Source organism: Chamaea fasciata, unplaced genomic scaffold (assembly GCF_029207755.1).
Source record: "Chamaea fasciata isolate MVZ Bird 193981 ecotype frontalis unplaced genomic scaffold, bChaFas1.0.hap1 SCAF_11, whole genome shotgun sequence".
Lineage (NCBI taxonomy): Eukaryota > Metazoa > Chordata > Aves > Passeriformes > Sylviidae > Chamaea > Chamaea fasciata.
The window spans coordinates 16,695,779-16,716,146 of NW_027094096.1; the positions used below are offsets into that span (position 1 = coordinate 16,695,779).

Here is a 20,368-nt window from a genome sequence, read left to right on the forward strand (position 1 = left end):
TCAGCTGCACTCACTCCCTGGGAATTCCATATTGCATTTTAACTACGGGGCAGCCGTCTCTCCAATATATCTGTATCACCTCAAGTGTCTCGGGAGTACCGTCCCTGTCTTGCCACCGGGCTATTTTTAATGACGACTCGTATTAGCAGAAGGGCTTTCTTCCTAATTTATTACCACCACCACCACCCCCCCGCCACCCGCCCCCCCCCCCCCAACCCTCCTTGCTTTAAAACGTTTCGGTTCAAGAGCTCAGCTGAGAAATCAAAATAAAGGGAACACCACCCGGGGACTTTGCGTCCAAGGTGGCCGCTCCGTGGGCTCGCCAGTGCTGGAATCAGTAGCTCCGAGCAACTGCACCAGCGGACCGAGGACACCGTGACCTGCGGTGGTTATTCTCGTAAACAAATTTCTATTAATCACCAAGGGCCCGGGAATGCCTTCACAGCCCAGAGCATGCCTTGCCCCGCTCCCCACCACGCCGACCGGCAGTTCGCAGCCCAAAAACCCGACCGGGAAAGCAAAATGAGCGATCTGAACCACCCCCAAACCCAAGCCTTGGTGCAGGCCCCCAAGAAATAAACGCGCGAGGCTGGGGGACAGACGCAAGAAAACTCCACACTTACATCCAGGGAGCTACATTCGCACAGAGGAGCTGGGAAGGTTGGGGTGACAGGTCCCCTCCCTCTGCACCCCCTGCGAAACCCACCCGAGACACTGAATGCCAAGGCTTTGTATGATTCCCTCCCCTCCCACCTCCCAGCAAAGGCCTTTGCCCAGCAAGGGGCAAAAAGTGCAGAAATAAAATCCCTTTCCAGAAAAGCCAAAGCGATTTTGCATCCCCAGCACAGTCCAACAATTCCATACAAGCAGAATATTTATAGACTTACAGGTTATTTTGCAACAATAACAAAACAGCTACACAGAATTAACCCACCACTTGAGTGTCCTGGAAAGTAAAAGAGAACACGGATGGAAAAAAAATAAAAGAAGAGAAAATCATCAAAATCTAATATTTTTTGGTCTGGAGGATTCTGGCAAAGAAATAAAAAAGAAAAAATAAAAGCAAAAGCGAATATGGGGAGTTCATGGGGAGCCGTCTTTAAGGAAAAAGCTTCTTTCCCCAAGAGTAAATCCCATTGGAGGCCCTGAGCCGAGTGTGGCTGTTTGCAAAAAATTATTTCAAAAAAAGCTGAATGAGGGAAAAAATAATTAAAGAAAAAAAGTAAAAATCCAGAACAATGCAGTTGGCTCCTGGCTTTGCTCGCTGGGTTGTTTGGTTGGTTTGGGGTATTTTTAGCGGGGGGAGGGTGTTTTAGAAACGCAAAAGTGACCCCCCCCGCCCCAAAATAAATAAATAAAAATATATAAAGATGAAAAATAATTAATATATATACATAGATAAATGTATATATATTAAAAAAAATAAAAGGAGCATTTTTTTTCCCCAAGATCTCTTCGCTCGTTTTCGGAGAGGTTTGGGAGGAAAAAAAAAAAAATAAAATAGAAGCGGAGGCTGCTGGTGGTGGTGGTGGTGGTAGGGGGTGTGATGTGTGTTTGCACCGCCCGGAGCCGTGCCCGGGACCCCCCGTTTTCCTCTCCCGCCGCCGCCGCCGCTGCTCGGTCCCCGCCGCGCGCGCTACTCCGCGCCCGCGCGCCCCCCACGTCACCGACAGCACCCGCCGCCACGTGACCCGCCGGCCGGGCGCGACCACTGCTGGAGGGGGGGAACGGGGAGGGGGATGAACGGGGGGCGACACGGTGGGACCCCCGCCGCCGCCGCGACCCCCTCAGGATACGCGACCCCCCCTCGCTGACCCCGTTGGCGGCCTCCCCGGGGGGGCGCGCACACCGGGAGGGGCGCAGCGCCGGGGAGGGCAGGGAGGGGGGAGGTCCGTGGCCCTCCCCATGCCGAGCGCGATGGTAGAGTCCGCAGCTCAAATTCCGAGAATTGGGCTCTGTTGATTCTTAGAACTGGGGTTCTTAGAAGTGGTGATGCAAGGAGTTTCTAGGAAAGCCCGGAGACCAGGTGATTGCTGCTTCTATTGCCGCGGCCGATTTTACCCTTTAATTCTCTCGCTCGCTTTTTTTTTTTTTTTTTTTTTTTTTTTTTCCTCTCCATTTTTTTTCCCTCCTCTTTCCCTCCCTGCCGCGCTCCGACGCTTGGCGCGGAGCCGCCTCTATATATTTCTACCCATTTTTTTTTCTCTCCCTCCTCTTTCCTTCCCCCCCCCCCCTTTCCCGCTGCAGGTGCCCTTTTTTTTTATTACTATTATTATTATCATCTCAATTTAATTTTTTTCCCTGCCTTATTTATTTATTTAATTTACATACGCGTCCCCCCCTTCTCCCTTGCCCGCTGTCAGGCGAGAAAAAAAATTTGGGAAATAGGGGTGCCTGCATGTCTTTAACGCTGGGAGCGTGTATAAGGGGAGGGGAGCGGGGTGGGTGGGGGTGTCTCCCCTCGTTGTCCTCTCCCGGGGATTATCGGTTATCTGGGATTATTGGCTTTCCCGCACGCGTGACGGCCGGGTGGGGACGGGGGGGACGGCGGCGGCTCCTTCTCTGCACCTGCAGCCGCTCCGCGGGCGCCGGACGGCGGCGAGCGCTGGCGGCCGCTGGGCTTGTGGCGTGACTCGGGGTCCGCTCTCAATGGCTGGATCCTTCGGTCGGGGTGTGTTATTTTTCTTTGCAGGTTTTTTTTTTTTCTTTCTTTCTTCTTCTTTTTTTTTTTTTCCTTTTTTCTCTTTTTTTTTTTCTTTTTTTTTTTTCTTTTTTTTTCTTTTTTTTTTTTTGGTATGTGCGTCTTGTGTCGCTGTTGTCGTTTCGCCGCCGCACGAAGCCGCCGCGGAGCGGGGCTGGCGGCAGCGCGGGGGCTCGGCGGCACCGGCCTTTCCGCGCCAGCCCCCATTTCTCCCTGTTTCTGTAATTAAAGCATTATTATTGTTATTCCGTCCCCGGCGCAACCGCGAAAGGGCTGGTGCGTTTTGCAACCTGTGGCGGGGCTGCGCCGTGATCTGTCAAGACCCGGGCTAAGAGCGGGCGGTGATGGAGAAGACTTGCGGCATTTCCCTGCCCGGGGAAGGGGGGAGCCCGCGGGGAGGCTCGGCCGCCGCCGGCTGCCGGCCCCGGAGCCCCGGCCCGGGGCGGCGGGGGCCGCGCTCGCCTCGAAGGTGCGTGCGGGGCGGCTGGCGGCCGGGAACCCAGCCGCGATGCAAAACTCGGGAAGGGGCAAAAGTGTATGAAGCGACTCTGAGTATCACGCGTAGGGCTGAAAATCATAATAACAATAACAACACCACCACCACCACCCGCAGGGAGGAGCGGGCGTCCCCCGCCGGGAGGAAGGCGGCGGGCGGGGGAAGCGGAGCCCAGCCGTGCGAGGGATGCGAGGGACGGGGTCCGGGGCGCGATGCGTGCGGAGCCCCCCGCTGCCCCCAGCGCAGCCTTTCCCCTGTGTTTACTACTGCGGCGGACTTGGCGCGGGGACAGGCGCTCGTAAATCTGCCGCCGGCAGCCGCGGGGCTGGCCCCCGGCCACACGCTATTCCTGGAGCGAACGGCCGCGGGGAGCCGCGCAGCCCCCGCGCCGCTCCGCCGAGAGCGGACGGGGAAGAGAGAGCGCTGTTTGTTTGGGTTTGTTGGGGGTTTTTAGAATTGTTTTTATTAGGTGCGTGATCTTGTGTGCGCATATTTTTTAAAAAAAAAAAAAAAAGCTCCCCCTCCCCCCCCTTTAAGAATAAAAGGCAAAACAAAACCGAAAAAGCCTAACTTTGTTGTGAAAACTTTCGTGGTCGGACGGCAGCGACCTCTCCCGGCCGCCCCCCACCCCCCCGCCGCCGTCCCCCCGCCTGTAGTTTGCAAAGTCACAGTATGAAATGTTATGAAATCGCCTCTTGGGAAGGAGGGAAACAGAAAGCAAGGCGTATGTTTAGAAAAATCCGCGGCAGCCTCTCAGATGTGCCTAAAAAGCTGCCTTTGCCCCCCCTGTTGCATTTCCAGGGAAGAGGCAAATCTGGGCTTAAAATCATGAATCAAAATCAACAAAAACAAACCGGTCCCCGGTTAGTTTTTTTCCACTGACTTCAGTAGGTGCAGGATCAGTGTGAGGGGAGGCTAGGGTCAGACGGATGAGGCTCAGTGAGAAGCTGCTACATTGGTCTGACATCTGTCTTGGGCCAAATTCCTGCTTGTGTTAGTGGAAGTGTCAGCAGGGCCAGGTTTAGGATCAGGCCCTTATTTGATCAGTGAATCTTGGTGATTTGTCTCCCGAGATTTTAAATGCTTTAAAAATTATTATTTGCCATACTGTTTCAAGGATTTAAAGGATAAGAGCTCTAGGAGCAAATGCAGACTCGTTTCTCCAGTCCTTGAGGGGGGTCACAGTTCAAAAATTGCTCTAAAAATATTTTAGGGGAATCCTCTCTTTATATATGCATGGAGAGGCAGAATCGAAGATTCTGTTATTTTCTCCTAAGCGTAGGATTGCAAGTTGAAAAGCTTGCATTGTAGATGGTAAACATTTTGCCCCATGAAACATATCACCAAGCCATTAAAATATTCAAAGGCTGTCTAGAAATTTTCCAGAATAATGGATTATTACATTGTTCCAGTAAGAAAAGAGTTCATCTCTTGGTGTTCAATTTTGATTGGCAAAACAGATCAAAGATCTCTCGAGGTGCATTTCAATTCCAATTTCCAATCCCCCTCAGTTCTGACTGTCTGAGTCAATATTGGGAGAGGAAGTGAAGGTTAACTGGTTAGTTATTATTGCGAAGGAAGAAGTTGGAATGAGAAGTGATTCTTACAAATCCCACCCCAAAAACAAAACAACAACAAAAAAAATCCGTCAAAAGTCTTTGTGACACTTTTTAGACATCCCTGTTTGCAGTGCAGGGAGGATTCAGCCGGCTGTTGGATGGTACAAAAATAAACCTAGCAGAAACATTAAGTTTTTGAAAACAAGGCTGGAAAAGCTCATAAAAATAATGTTGCTCAGGCGCGTTTTAAGAGAAACAGAATTACATCGACAAAATTATATGTTTTCCAGGTTTGGTTGGGGTGTTTTATTTTCCGAGGGGAAAAATTGCTCCCGTAGCAAAGCGAACTGGTGCCATCTAGTGTCACCTTCCGCCGCTCCGCGCGGGGCTGGCGGGGCCGGCAGCCTCGGGAGAGTGGGAACATGTTTATTAACTGCGCGTTAAAAAAAAGAAAAAAAAATGCTTGCCAGCTTGGAGGAAGGTGGTAGAGGAAACTCTGGATGCCACTGAACTTACTTAAGGAGCCTAATTGGAAACAACCGAGTGCTTATTAAAGTCACTGACATTTCCATATGGAGTTCTCTCTGGGTCTGGTCATGAAATCACATGTGAAAATCTTTCCAAGTTATGGTGCTAATCTGCCCTTGAATTTTTGCCTAATTTAGAATGTATTGTAAAGCTATGCTTTTTGTCTTTTTTTTTCCCTTGGACAGGGAAAGCTTTCAGCTTTCAACTGCAGTAGCCCAATAATAATTTGTAGGAATAGTATTTGGGTTTGGAGCCCCCTTTTTTTTTTTTTTTTTTTTTAGTAAACAGTAACGTTATCCTCAAACCCCCATACAAATACAGGTGGTAAAACTTTGTGTGCCAGTCCTGTGCAGTAGGACTGTCCTTTCATTTCATTTGGATTCTCCATGAAAAAGAAAACCTTTTTACCAAGTCTATAGGTGAATAAAATGATGCTCTAATCAGTAGATGCATTTCTCAGTGTGCAACTTAGGTACCTTCATATATTTATGGTGTTAAGGTTGAAGAATTGTTACATGCCCATTTTAGTCCGTATGCTGTAATACCTGGGCTCGAAACTTTGCTCAAAGAGCTTTTCCTGGTTCAGCTGGAGCTTGAAATGTTGTTTTCACTTTTCTGAGAAGTTGGTAAAATCTAAATTTGGTGGAAAGTTGCTTGTGTGCTCATAACCTCTTGCTCCATTTTATAGTGGCATGGGAGTCTATAAACGGGAGCCTTGTATGCCGAGTGCCTGTATTCTTCTCCAGATCTATTTTTAAACCATTCTTCTGTTTGGCAAAAAGTGACACTTGGTTTCCATGTTTACAGCAGGCATTGGCAAACCTCAGGAGTTCACAGTTTGCAGTTTGGTTAGATCAGTATCCAAAAGTCAGCATCTGACCAGTAAGCTCCTTCAGACTGCAAATTTAGACTGCAAATGTGGTCCTCCTTTTTCCTTTTTTTTTTTTTTTTTTCCTCTTTTTAAAATCCAAGCTAGATCTTATGTGTTAGGATCCCTGCATGCTGCCAACCAAAAGACACACACCCCTAAATTGGAGCAAGTGTCTAGTCTTCAGGACTGCTTCAAAACCCCAGTAATGTCAGTGGGGTTTTTATTTAGATTCCCATCTAAACCAGAGAGAGGACTAGGGGCATTTGAGAGAGGGACAGAAAATTTTTGATCTATCTGGTTTTCCTTCCCCTCTTTCTCTTGGTCAGTTGCTGCCTTTGGGCTGTGTGCCAGGTGCCCATGGGGAATGTTGGACCCCTGTTTATGAAGGAGAGAGCTTGAGACAAGCACACTGCAGGACAGGGGGTTCTGAATGGGTCCTGAAGAAGGTGTCATGTAGGACTAGAAACCCTTTGAAATGCATCTTCTTAAATTCGTTTGGCTAAATATAGGGGCAGGGGGGTGTCTCTGCCCTGGCCAAGGCACCCCAAGCTGTGCATGTGTCTCATCCCATCCAGGCGGGATGCCAGAGCAGTTCCTTTCTGCCAGAAGGAGCTGTGCCACCCTCAGCCCCAGGAGTTCAGAGCAGGGAAGGTCAGGTGCCGGCTGGTAATATTCTGTCCCAGTGCAGGGTAAGGATGATCAGACACCTCCTTGGAGCCCAGCAGGGCCAGGGACCCAGCTCAGCTGCTGGGGACACCCAGCTCTGGCTGCGCCTTGCTCTGGGGTCGGCATCTCGGTGCAGGGCTCAGTGTTGGCAGCGCACGGAGTCCGTCTTCTGTTCTCTGGAGTAGCTCCCTAGATTTCAGCCAGAACACATGGTTCCTGCCTTCCCTTGAAAAATTAATGTGCCAGATTGCTTGGGGTCGTTTGAAATGCTGAGGAAGGCTCAACTCCTTGCTTCCCAAGGGCACGCGCTGCCTCTGCCTCACAGCCAGAGCTTGGCTCCGTAGAGAGCAGGGGAGTCCTCTTTTAGTAGGAAAACATTGGAGGCAGTTTTAGTGTGCTTACCCCCTCCCTCCTCTGCATTTTCTTCTGCAAAGACCAAAACAATGTGGAGACTTGAGCTGGGCCAGCTTTCAAGGGCAATCCTTTAAACCCTCTTTTGAAGTATGAACTATAAAGTTCCCTGCGGCGCTCGAGAAAATATGCAGTTTTCCTGGTTCCAAATGCTGATAATAAACCCATCCAGATAATGTATTGCATTTCCTAGAAACATTTGTTTGCTGGCAGGAAATTGGATCAGATTGAGACCGCTCGATAGAGCGAGTACAATCCGCTCACGGAAGGGTACGGTGGAAAATACGACAGGGCTTGCGCTAGTGATGCTGCTTTTGATCTGTGCTGACGCTGTGGACTTCTCTCAGTCTCTTCATGGGTTATTATTAACCCAGACACGTTTTGGCCTAGACACTAACCAGAAGGTACTAAACTAATAAAACTCTGCTGTGACAACTAAAGGATGCTTAGTGTCCCTAGATTGCATGGTATCAGAAAGCTGAGTTGGGCACTCACACACCCACAGCCAAAAGCATCTTTTTCACCGTGGCATGTAGCACCCATGGCTGTGCTGGGGGAGCCACCCACACCCCACCTCATTTTCTCGGTTGTCCCCCTGATCCCTGCTCAGGAGAAACCAGGCATTCCTTGGCAGGGTGGAGAGGCGGTTGGCAGCATGCCTTGGCAGGCAGCAGGGATGTTCCCGTGGGGCTGGGACCCTGGAGGGTGCAGGGACTGGGGAGGAGGAGGGCAGGATGGAGCTTCCCCTGGGCGGGCAGTTTCAGAACACTGTGTGGGATGAGGCTGTGGGGAAGGAAGACTTCACCAAGCCACCTCTCTAAGGTGGTGTGAGTGAGTCGGCGCTGCAAGCTCTGGAGGGGTAGGAGACTGGGGCCCAGGGAGGGGGAGTGTTTGGCACCCTCCTCCCTGCCTATGCAACTGGGGGTGGGAGAGGGGTTAAAACCACACGGTATCTTCTGTACAAAGAAGGAGAGGGGAGCAAGAAGTTCCCACCTGTGCACAGAGTGGGAGGAGGATGGATGAAAACTAGCTGGGAGAGTAGATCAGTGGAGAGGCATGGCAGAAAAATGGATTGGAAGTCCCTGCTTCTACCCTAGGGTAAGTGAGCAAGGAGGGTCTCCCTTTGCATGGGCTTGAGCTGAAAGAGGCTCCCCCACATGAAGGTACACCCTCTCTGTGCTCACGGAGCTGCAGGGTAGGCAGAGCCAGCTCTGGGTTCCTTTCCAGGAATGGATTTTCTCAGGGAGGTGCCGTCAGGGAAGGGCTGTTCCCTGAACCGCTGGGGCGAGACCCATTGCCTTCCTGGAAGGCAGCAGCAGTGACTGTACTGTGTTGCCACCCCCAAAATGGGACCTGCACCTATACCAGACCATCCTCTATGGGCACAGGCAGCCCTGGCACACAGCCTCGAGCACTGCTGGAGAGCTCACACCTGCAAGGTACCGAACAGGAAAACTGGAGGCGGGGGTGTGGGATGATGCTCTGGCCCCAGCTGAGCCTGGAGGGGCCTCATGGGGTTTGAGGGGGGTTTAGATGGCAAAGACCATGCTTGACTGCAGTGGATTTTTCTGCTCCCCATCACTGGTTGCTGGTCCTTGTTGCAATCCCGTTGTCTCTGGTCTGAGTATCCTCCTGTGCTGGGGTGCAGAGCTAGTGCTGTATGCGGGGACTGGAAGGGGCAGGGTTAACCCAACTCAGCACATCGAGGGGAAGGAAAGTCCCTTTCCCTTTTCATGCCCACATCCTGCAGCCAGGAGCTGCTTGGGATGAACTTGCCCAGCTCTTAGGGCTGTGGAAGTTGGAGCAGCGCTGTGCTGGGAGGGATAATTTGGAAGGGTGGGGATGAGGCTGTGCTGGGGTCCAGCTCTGGGAGAGAAGCTGGATGTTCCCCCGGCAGAGCTGTGCCCTCACTGTGAATAAGGGTATTTGGTGACAGTAGCAGCTTCTCACATGATGCTCATGGGTACACAGTTCATCTGGTTATTTGTAACTTTGTTGGTTTACAAGTGGGTCAACTCCTCACCTCTGTGACACTGAGGTGACACCCCGGAGCCTGGCAGAGTATGTCTGCCACTGTGGCTGAGCTGCTCCAAGCTCACACATCTGCTCATGTGGGCACAGGGATTTGTGCTGGGCTCCTTGCAGAATGCTGAGTCCTTTGGCTTGCAAATGACAGTAGTGAGTGGCTGGCAGTGAGCATGTACAGAAAGGTCAGAGTCTGCTGTATTTGGGAAATGAGTCATTTTTTGTATGTGCATAAAGTTTTAAGCTGGCCAGGCTCAGAGCGGCTCTGAAGATTTGTGTTTGATGGCTGGAATAAAGCTGTAAGACACCCTCTGGCTTTTGCGCGTGATACCTTGCCTTAAATCCCATCTCTTCATCCCAGTGGCTCTGGGGATGGGAGGGGAGCTTGGCCTCCAGATCTGCACAGCAAGGGAGAGGGAAGGCAACACTTGACAATCCCTTGTCTCACAGGGATTATTGGGCTTCCTGAAATTGCCTGGCAGTCTTAACACTCTGGGGGTTGGTCCTCAAAATAGTGTGATGAAGGTCTTGGGGTTTGTTGGCTCATTTATTTATTGTGCTTCTACCTGCTGAGGCAACTGCTTGAGGACCTTCTTCCTGCGTTGGTGCCAAGTCAGTTGGTTTTGGTTTTAAGTAGATTTTGGAGGATTAGAATGAGTTCTGGAAGGCAATTAACTCCTGGGTTTCCTTGCTGTTCTGTCCCAGCTACATTGCTGGGTGAAGCCAGTGCCTGAAGACACAGCTTGTGGTTTGAGGGAAGGCTTTGGCAGCACCAAGGGGACGGGACGTTTGTTCTTCATCATCATTGTCTCCACCACTGGCTTCCTATGCAGTCCTGGCCAAGTCACTTTGGTACTTGATACCTATATCCTCCCAAATCTGTTCAACAGTCCCATCCCAGGGTGTTTTCACCAGTGGCTGGAGCATGTAGGTTTCTGAGCAGAGTGGCAGCAGATGTTTGTGTGGTTGTCATACCTGTTAACAAGGTGCTGGGAGTATGGCATGGGTCTTGAATGTGGCATCGGACAGGAATTCAGTCTTGGCAGGGGAAGAGTTATCTCCGAAAGAAGTGGTGAGAAAATTCTCGCTTGACTTCCTTTCCCCACCTGCCTTTAAGTTCCTGAGTCATGGAAATGAAAATCTCCTTGGCATACGCCCATGGTTTGGGCATGAGGGTGTGGAAGAAGCTATGATTGGATTCTCAAAGCCTGTGATTGTGATAAGAACATACTGTACCGGAAGAAACAAATGTTAACCTTACTGGAGAGTAGAAGGTTTGTTATCTCTAGCTTTTATCCAACTGATACTTGGGTGAAATAGCAGCCTTGTAACCTGCTACAACCAATTCATAACTACTAGCTAATGCGGTGTTTGTTTTCTTGTGATTTATTTGTAGGTTTGAAAGAAACTTTTGGACTGTGAGTTGAGGCATTGGGTATGTAAATTTAAATTTTGTGCTTTCTCTCCTAATCTCTCTCCCCCTTTCCTTAATGCAATGTTTCATTAGACCCAGCTGGAATTTGTTTTCAGGAGAGCAGCTGCTCTGTAGAAACTGCTGTACATTCACGTGCCACTGGGGAAGCAGGAGTCAGGATTATGGGAGGGGCTTGATCATGGAAGAATTTGACACGAAAGATATGCATTCCAGCCCAAACCTCAGGGAGACGGGGGCCATCCTGGGTGCTGGCTGGGAGGACGCCTCTGAGATGGGTCAACAGGCATTGCGTTGGGGGAAGGCTTCATGTTCCTCGACTAACCCAAACCTTGCTCATGGGGAGGGATTGGGCCATGGTGTAGGCAGCAGCCCAGCAGGTTAGTTGAGTTCTACTCCTCACCAGTTAATTGGGAAACTGGACAGGTCTTCTCCAGAGTGACCGCCACTTAGGAGCAGGAAAGTAGTTTCCTGAGTTGAGGGCTGGTATTCCACTGTGGGCTGGATTCTCTAGATGTTGAAATCATTCAACTTCAATTGGGACCTTAAGGCTTGTTTTGATTCCTGTGGCTGGATTTACAACCAGGCATCACACAGGTGAAGGGGATGGCTCCTGAGGGAGATTGGAAAGCTAGAAGTTATGTTGGAAGCATTGTGGAGATGTGCCTGAGTGGGCGGAGTGGACTGGGGTGGGGCTGCCATGGGTGAGGCAGGGAGAAAGAGGAGATGGTTGGCTAATCCTCAGGAGGGTCTGATTACCTTCACCCGCCAGCTTGGTGGGTGGGATGAGACATGCCAGGTCTCGCTATCAGCCCAGGGACCTCACTAGGCAGCCTGGCAAGAGCTTGGTGTGGTGCAGGACTGTTTGCCTGGGGTGCAAGGAGCTGGTGCTGCCCCTACCTGGAGCAATTGGCCATTCGAGCATGTCCCAGAGCAGCAGCTGTCTCTTCCCTGGATTTAGGGTGCTTGCCTGGCTGTTCTCCATTCTCATCTTCCTCTGATGCTTCTGTCCCACAGACTCAAGATGGCCTCGCCGGCAGACAGCTGCATCCAGTTCACCCGCCACGCCAGCGACGTCCTCCTCAATCTCAACCGCCTTAGAAGCCGGGATATCTTGACTGATGTTGTCATCATCGTGAACCGGGAGCAGTTCAGAGCCCACAAAACAGTCCTGATGGCCTGCAGGTGAGAACAGGGTCAATCCCTGCCTGTCTCCTTGCTCCTTCAGCCTTTGGCCTTCAGAAGCACTGCTGCAGTCCTGTGAGGGGCTCATAGGATTCACGGGGAGCCAGAGGCAGAGAAGCAGAACTGAAAGGGGCTGCCAAGAAATTTGTATCTGTAATGGGATTAGAGCTGAGACTGCTTCCCTCCAGTGTGCTGTCCTCACCTCTCTCCTTGTGCACCGACATCTGCCCACACACAGCCCATGGAGCTCAACAGGAGCACAGCAGATGTGAAGCACGTCCCTGAAGGCAAAGCACAAATGTGCCACAGGGACAGGAGAGGAGCGAGAGGGCTGGATGTTCACTGGGATGAGTGAGTCCTCTGTGACCAAGGTGTCCCCTGCCACTGCTATTTTTAGAGCTATTCCTCCCTGACTCCCAGACTGCTGGCTGCACCCACCTTAGTTGATCAATTTTTGTTTGTTTTTTTTTTTTTTTTAAAGTCTGATGGGGTCTGAAATCCCTTTCCAGCCCCTAAGATTTCTGGAATTGCTTTGCAATGAATGCTGATTAATATCCCACCACTGCCCAGTTGAATTGCAGCAAATGCCTTCCAGGTTCTCTTGCTGACATGGTGTAAAGATTTCAAAAGGCCAAGCTTTGACTATTAAAGTGTCTGAAAAATGTTTTGCCAGTGTTTCTCTTTTTTTCTTTTTTTTCCCTGGTTTAAGACTGTGTGGACGCCCCAAGAGGCTTCTGAAAGAAATGAGTCATAGTGGGAAGGGGATGGTGTTAAGAACAACAATGGAAAAACACCAAAAAAGCTGGGGAATTTCTAAATGGAGGCAGTGGGGAGTTGTTGAGCAGGTGAGATCTAAAAGCAGGCTGTTCCAGTTGGGAAAAGTGCACTGCAGAAGACGCTTACTAAGCTGAGAAACCAAGCTTGATAATAAGGGGGAAGCTCAGGGAATTCTGTAATTGCCTTCTCCTCCTCCCTTCCCATTCACAAACCCCTCTGTACTCAGGGATTTCATACAAATTCTCCTTTTTGCCTTTGAATTGTCATGACACTTATTCTCTCTACTGTCTCCTCTCTGCAGTGGCCTCTTCTACAGCATCTTCACTGACCAGCTCAAGTGCAACTTGAATGTCATCAACCTGGATCCTGAAATTAACCCTGAGGGGTTTTGCATCCTCTTGGACTTCATGTACACCTCCCGCCTGAACTTGAGGGAGAACAATATCATGGCTGTGATGGCCACAGCACTCTACCTGCAGATGGAGCACGTGGTTGACACCTGCCGAAGGTTTGTCAAGTCTAGGTGAGTGCAGTTGGTGACCTTTGAAGAGCCTGGGTCTGTGTGTTTGGGTGGGCAGGGGAAGAACTGACAAAGTATCAGCAAGTGTATCTTTATCAGCTGAAAATTACTTTGTCTCCCTCCTGTTTTCCCCAATTCCAGTGAAGCAGAGATGGTGTCTGCTGTGAAGACCCCAAGGGAAGAGTTTTTGGCTGGACGGATGCTGGGCCACCCAGAGGTGATGGCTTATCGGAGCAGAGACGTCTCAGAGAATGGCATGCCTCTTCAGAACGGATCCCTCTGCAATGGGAGGGCCTTTGCACCTGGCTTGATCAACAGTTTGTCTGGATCCCCCATTTCCTACCACGGATACAGCCCTCTCCCTCTAAATAGCTTCCTCGTGGATGATGAGTTGCGGGAGATGAGGATGCCTCTCTCTGAACTCTCAAGGGCAGGTGCCTTCCCCAAGGAGAGGATCCTGCCGTGCGACAGCTCCAGGACAATCCCCACTGAGTACGTGAGAACCATTACCGACATCTCTGCCAACATGTGCCACGCCACCATCTATGCTCCAAAAGAAGGTGCTGCTGAAGAAGCCAGGAGTGACATGCACTACAGCGTGGCCTCTGGGCCCAAACCTGTCATCCCTTCAGTCCGGAACAATCCCTACTTCCCTTGTGATAAAGTGGCCAAAGAGGAGGAGAGGACCTCTTCAGAGGATGAGATCAGCCAGCACTTTGAGCCCACCAACACACCCCTGGACCGCAAGGGACTCATCAGCCCTCAGAGCCCGCAGAAGTCAGACTGTCAGCCCAACTCACCAACTGAGTCCAGCAGCAGCAAGAATGCCCGTATCGGTCAGAACTCCAGCTCCCTTTTCACCAAGAGCCCCACAGACCCCAAAGCCTGCAACTGGAAGAAGTACAAGTTCATTGTCCTCAACTCTCTCAACCAGAACACCAAGCAAGACAGCACTGACCAGAACGAGATGGGAACCCTCTCTCCTCGCACCTACGTGCCCATGTCCACTTGCCAGCAGTCCATGGAGCCAGAGCATCTCAATGTGCAATCCCCCACCAAGATAAGTGTGAATGGTGAAGACTCTACTATCCCACAAGCCAGCAGACTCAACAATATTGTTAACAGGTGAGAAGACTTCCACCCCCCATGCCCCTCCCCCCTGAGAAACAGGACTTCCTGCATTGTTGGTGACGGTTTGGAAGTGTGAAATATCTGTAGCATTGGGCTGGGAAGTCCAGTCATGAGCAGGTGGAAGTCCCTGCATTTGGTGGAGGGCTGCCAGTGGCATTGAGTGCCCACTGTCCCCAATGTAGTGGTGCCAGCACAGACTGGCAAAGGAACTGGGAACATTAGGTTGTGAATCCCTGGGTAGCTCTGGCAGCTCTGGATGATTTCATGAGCCTGGATTTGCCTAGCCTATGTTTCCACCAGACTCCCTGTGCCTCAAGGTTTTTGTTGGCTGTAAGCATTGGAATGGCCAAAATATCAGGGAGCAAGATGCTGTCCTCTGGACCTGGATGTCTCTAAAGACATTGGAGGTCATTTGGTGATGGGCATCTGAAGGCTTGAAGCTTAAGGACCTGTTGTTGACCAGGGCTATGCTGTGCAGCTCACCACAAAGATGTCCCCATAAAACGTGTGTGTCCCTTGTGTCGGGAGGGGTGCAAACAAGGGTCTGGCACCTCAAGCACAGCAGGAGCCTTCTCACAGCTGTGTCCATTGCTCTCCTTCCACAGGTCCCGGGACGGGTCCCCTCGGAGCAGCGAAGGGCAGTCCCCACTGTACATGCATTCGTCGAAGTGCAGCTCTTGTGGCTGCCAGTCCCCACAACATACTGAGATGTGCCTTCATACCCCTGGCTCAAACTTTGGAGAAGAGATGGGGGAAACCCAGTCTGAATACTCTGACTCCAGCTGCGGTGAGTCTTGCATCCTTGGTCGTCTTTTTCAACCAGCAGCTGGGGAGCTGTGCAATGTAGGGACCCATCACTGAGTGCCCTGTGGTCAAACACACAGTCATACCTGTCCCAGATGCTGGTGGATCCCACAGTGATCTTAACAGCCCCCTCTTTAACTGCCTGCCCAGCTGTGTGCATGCATAGGAGAGACATGCACGCGGGAATTGCTGCCTTCCTCCCCTTCCCCAGCACCATTCACATACCTTGTGCAGGGAGTTAGTCACCTGCTGCAAACCTGGCAGGTAAGGACAGGAAACAAGTGCACCCCACCCCACCAGAACCACAGGAGAACAAGCCTGACAGATGTAATGACCCGTAATGGGGATTGGGCAAGCTGGCATGTCTCATGCATCCGTCATGATATCTTTATTATCAGGGAGCCCAGTGTGCACATCTGGGGAAATGCAGATAATGAGGCTTGCAATCTTGTTGCAAAACCCCACAAGCCCAAAAACAGGTATCTGTGCACTCATCTGCCTGTAGCTCAGGGAGCGGGAATGCAGCATTGCCACCTGTAGTGTGGGCAGAGATCCAAGGAGGGAACCTCACTGTGGTAACACTCAACACAACATTTAAGAGTTGTGCATACTCCTACTGGGGGCACCTGCCTTGTGATTTGGGTGCTGATTGCCTTCCCAAGCTCAAGGCAGACCTCTGTACCCATAAAGGTTAAAGACTTCTAAAGGTGTGGGAGTTGCTCCAGAGCTGAGCATCCTTCAGAAGATGCCTGGTATCTTGAGTGCTTTCATGAACCTCCCTGAAAGATGTCCAGGTGACATGCTGTCTTCTTGGAAGCAGCCTGTGTGTCACTCAAGGAGAGAGAAAGCTCTCAACAAGAGATTGTGATGACTTTGCTCTCAAACCATGCATGTTGTTGCTGTGTGCACAAGGCCAGGAGGTAACACCAGTGCAAGCACATCTGAACGTGAACACCTGCACTTGGCTGCTTGTTCCCACACTTGCTCTGGCTGTCCCTCTCCTCCATCCCAAATCCATCCCATAGCTTATCAAGAGGGTGACCCATGCACTGTCCATCTGATTGCTCCTCTCTCTGCCCCTCCAGAGAACGGAGCCTTCTTCTGCAACGAGTGCGACTGCCGGTTCTCCGAGGAGGCCTCTCTCAAGAGACATTCTCTGCAAGTCCACAGTGACAAACCCTACAAGTGTGACCGCTGCCAGGCCTCCTTTCGCTACAAGGGGAACCTCGCCAGCCACAAAACCGTCCACACAGGTGCAGTGTTGGCTGTGGGGACAGCTCTGGGGAGGGTTAGCATGTGGGTGTTTATGGCTGGGTTTGTGCCCCATGCAGCATCCTCTACTCTGTGTCACAAGCTGTCCCTGATGGAAAGACCAAGGTGCTTTACTTGGCATTGCCAGGGAGCCCTTGGACAGAGCACCAAACCTGGGAAGGGGGGACATAACTGCACTTGCAGCAGGGGTGGAACTCAACCTCCTTTGCTCTAAAGCACTGGGCACCGCTGTTCATAAAGGTGTCGTGCAAAATGCTTAACTAGGAGCAAATGCATGGCCTCCAGGTAACTTTGTGGTAGACTTAGGCAAAAAAAAAAAAAAAAAAAAAAAAAAAAAAAAGAACCTCAAAATAACATTTAGGGAGAAGTCTGAGATTTATTTTTACATCCTAGAAATCCAAGTCACTTCTAGTTTGGCATAAACTCTGCTGATGGGAAAATCTGTGAATGGATGGACTCTGTGAATCAGCACAATGAAAGCTGAGAAAGGAAGAGGATATTAAGGGTTTAGTCATTTGCTGACAATCCTAGGGCTTATTTTATTTCAGGCTTTTAATGTTTAACATGTCAACAGCCAGTTCACAAGCTGTGGAAGGGAAGTCTGGGCTGATGACTCTGTGCTTCTGCACTGAAATAGATCCAAATTCCCACAGTCTTAGTTGAGCTCCAGGAGAGCTGTGCAGGGGACTGAGACAACACAAGTACCAGGGCAGTGTTCAAGGGTGCTTACTGAGAGCTGTAGGGAGATGTAGGTGCCAGCTGCTGTCACAGGGTCAGGAGGAATGATGCTGTTAATCCTTGCTGGCAGAGCTGCCTGATTTTTCTCTCTTACCCTGAAGGCTGCGACTCCCAATCCAAAAGAGAAAAGCCGCCTCCTGAGCTCACCCTGCTCTGCAGACACCCTGCCCAATGCTGTTTGTCCACAGCCATCTCCAAAAGGGACAGGAGTCAGGGCTAGTGCTTCATGCCCTGGGGTCTGGCACCTGAAGGGACTTAACTCTGGGGAGCACCGTGGATCCTGAGTGCTGAGCACACCTGTAGCTAATCCCTCACCTTTTCTTTTGGGCTCTGCAGGAGAGAAGCCGTACCGCTGCAACATCTGCGGGGCACAGTTCAACCGACCAGCCAACCTGAAAACCCACACACGCATCCACTCTGGGGAGAAACCCTACAAGTGTGAGACTTGCGGGGCCAGGTTTGTCCAGGTGCGTGTAGCCTCTGGGACCCACGGTGCCTGGGGAGGTGGGATATGGTCAGATCTTCTACCCAAGACTGGCAGATCTTCACCACCAAGACTGGGCATGCCTCATGGCAGGGAGGAGGCTGATGATGGCCCAGCTTGCTACCTTGGGATCTCTTCCCATGGTGTTGTGGCATAAATACAGACCTTAAGGTCTGAGGGGGACAATTTGGCTTGGTAAGGAAGCCTGACTGCTGCTTGTAGCTATTCTGCTCTTAAGGACTGGAGATATCAGAGCTCAGACACATGGCCCTGACTCCCAGCTATAACCCAGCAGACCAAAAAAGATGTCTGGGAAAAACCCCGTTCCCACAGGGATACCCTTACTCCCAGTGGGATTCCGTCCTCCCTGAGGCTGTCCTGATCCAGATCTGCTCTCTGCAGGTGGCCCACCTCCGTGCTCACGTGCTCATTCACACTGGGGAGAAGCCGTACCCCTGTGAGATCTGTGGCACACGCTTCCGGCACCTGCAGACCCTCAAAAGTCACCTTCGAATCCACACAGGAGAGAAACCGTATCATGTGAGTGGCCCTGCTTTTTTTTGGTGGTGGGGAATCTCAGCTTGGGCTGGGGGACAATGCTGCCAAGCCTGGGGGGGGGGGGCTGGCAAGACACAAGGGTGTTTGCACAGGCTGGCTGCAGCATCCTGATTCCCTTTGCCAGCATCATCGAGGCCCTGCACCAAGGTCACATCCCTGCTTCTCGTGCCCCGTTTCCCTCCCGCACATTAGCTGATGCTGATGTGGTATTTTTTCAGGCGTGGCTGTGTTGGAAACACTGACATGCAGCCCAAGCTGGGTACATCTTAGTTGCTCTTTTCTTCCACCCCATCTGGAAGAAGGTCACACTTCTTCAAATAGCTATGGCTTAAATTACAGCTGCCTGTGGTGCGTGGGGATGGGGGAAAAGAGCAGACAGCCTGGCCTGAGCTCCCCTCTGGTGGTGATTATCGCACCCAGAAAGCAGTCTGCCCTGCCTTGCTTGCTGCCCTGTGGGCTCCCAGCTCTTTGCTGGGGCTTTCCTGGCTTTCACCATCTGCTAGAAAGGGAATCCAAGCTGGGGTTGACATCCAAATATCCTGGAGCCATCCAGCTTGGCAGAGGTCAAAAGCATCTCCAGAAATAGCCCTGTAGCTGGTTTGATCACCTAGATAAGGAGCTTGGTGCTATATCTATCAGAGCCGGACTCATCTCCTGAGGGACTTTGCCCTCTGTGCATCCTGTAAACTAATATATGCTGCTGAAAGCTGGGATGGGGTGCCCCCAGGTGCTGCTCCTCCCACCATGCTCCCGCTTTTCCCCTCGCCCACCTGTTCAATGCCCTGGGGCCTCTGGTGGCCAGCAGGCGTTTGGTGCCCCGAGGGGAGGACGTGTCCCCCGCCACGGCGTTTCACACCCTCTCTCTTTGCCTGTCGCCCCACAGTGTGAGAAGTGCAACCTGCATTTCCGCCACAAAAGCCAGCTGCGGCTCCACCTGCGGCAGAAGCACGGGGCCATCACCAACACCAAGGTGCAGTACCGCATCTCGGCCAGCGAGGTGCCTCCCGAGCTCCCCAAGGCCTGCTGAAGGCACAGGATTTCCCTGGAGGAGGTCGCCTTGGAGGGGCATGGCGGGGAGAAGCTGTCCAAAGGATACTTGCAACACTTTAAAAGAGAAAAAAAAAAAAAAAAAAAGGAGAGAGAGAGAAACAAAAAAAATTCATCACATGATGGAGTGCCTCTAAACCCATAGTACAGATAGGTGGAAAACCATTAGAAATTAAAAAAAAAAAAATTACAAATACACGGGTTTTATTTTTCCCAGTTATGTGAAACAAAAAGAAAAAAATAAAATTATTCAGATCTTACTGTATATAAAACATTAAAAAAATTTAAAATAGTCATTTTAAATGTCTGTGCAGTGGAGTGTTGATAAACTCTGGAGTCTAACCTTCACAGCCTTTGCCGTTTGAAGATGAGGAATGTAATGTTGATTTATGGGAACAGATTTTTTTCTTTTGTATGCAAAATGTGTGTTCTTTTAAAGAGAAAGTATGCTATTAAAGAGAGGGCTTTAACTTTTTTAACCAAAGGTGAAGGAATCTATGGCAGAGTTGTAAATATATATAGATATAAATATATAAATATATATATAAAATAAATATATATAGACCTTTAAAAAAGCTATATTAAAAATATATAAAATGCATTAAAGGCTCAGTTGGACTCTGCAGGCAGAAGCCACTCTGAGAATCTTTATTATGATAGAGCACTTAAGGAGATATTTTAAAGTATTGCATCTGTACAAGTAAGAAAATATTTTGTCTAAATGCATCAGTGTATTTGTATTTTTTTGCAAGTGAAGGTTTACAATTTACAAAAAAGTGTGTATTAAACCAACAAAGCTGCAGAAGGAATTTAAAATAATAATAAAGTGTAATTTTTTTGTTCTAGTTCTCAGTCTGTATATATGTAAAATGTGGTTTCGCACGGTGCCTTTCTTTTCAATGGAAGTTTTCAGTGTATGGACTATATTGAGCTCAGTTTCTTCAAGGTACAGCCTGATGTTGCAAAAGGAATTTTGATGGAACTTTCTAGTGAGGGAATGTTTTATTTTTTTTGTTTTGGATTTTTTTTTTTGGTCTTATTTTACATGCTTGTGTTATAAACAATCTCGGGAGACAGGGTTTGGGCTGTGTCTAAACTGCATTAATGCGTTCTGTAAAATATAGCTGTACAAATAAAAGAATAAAATGAAGAAAAGTGATGTA

The 20,368-nt window shown here is 50.2% G+C and overlaps 1 protein-coding gene across 1 annotated transcript; it reads left to right on the forward strand.

Moving 5' to 3' along the window:
• Positions 1-1,958: 1,958 nt before the first annotated feature.
• BCL6 (BCL6 transcription repressor) lies at positions 1,959-20,368 on the forward strand. The gene is made up of 10 exons (XM_066193368.1): positions 1,959-2,026; positions 10,654-10,692; positions 11,707-11,874; positions 12,953-13,174; positions 13,313-14,296; positions 14,908-15,089; positions 16,192-16,359; positions 17,453-17,583; positions 18,003-18,140; positions 19,042-20,368. The coding sequence occupies exons 3-10, from the start codon at positions 11,714-11,716 to the stop codon at positions 19,183-19,185; spliced, it is 2,130 nt and encodes a 709-aa protein (XP_066049465.1). The 5' UTR covers positions 1,959-2,026; positions 10,654-10,692; positions 11,707-11,713; the 3' UTR covers positions 19,186-20,368.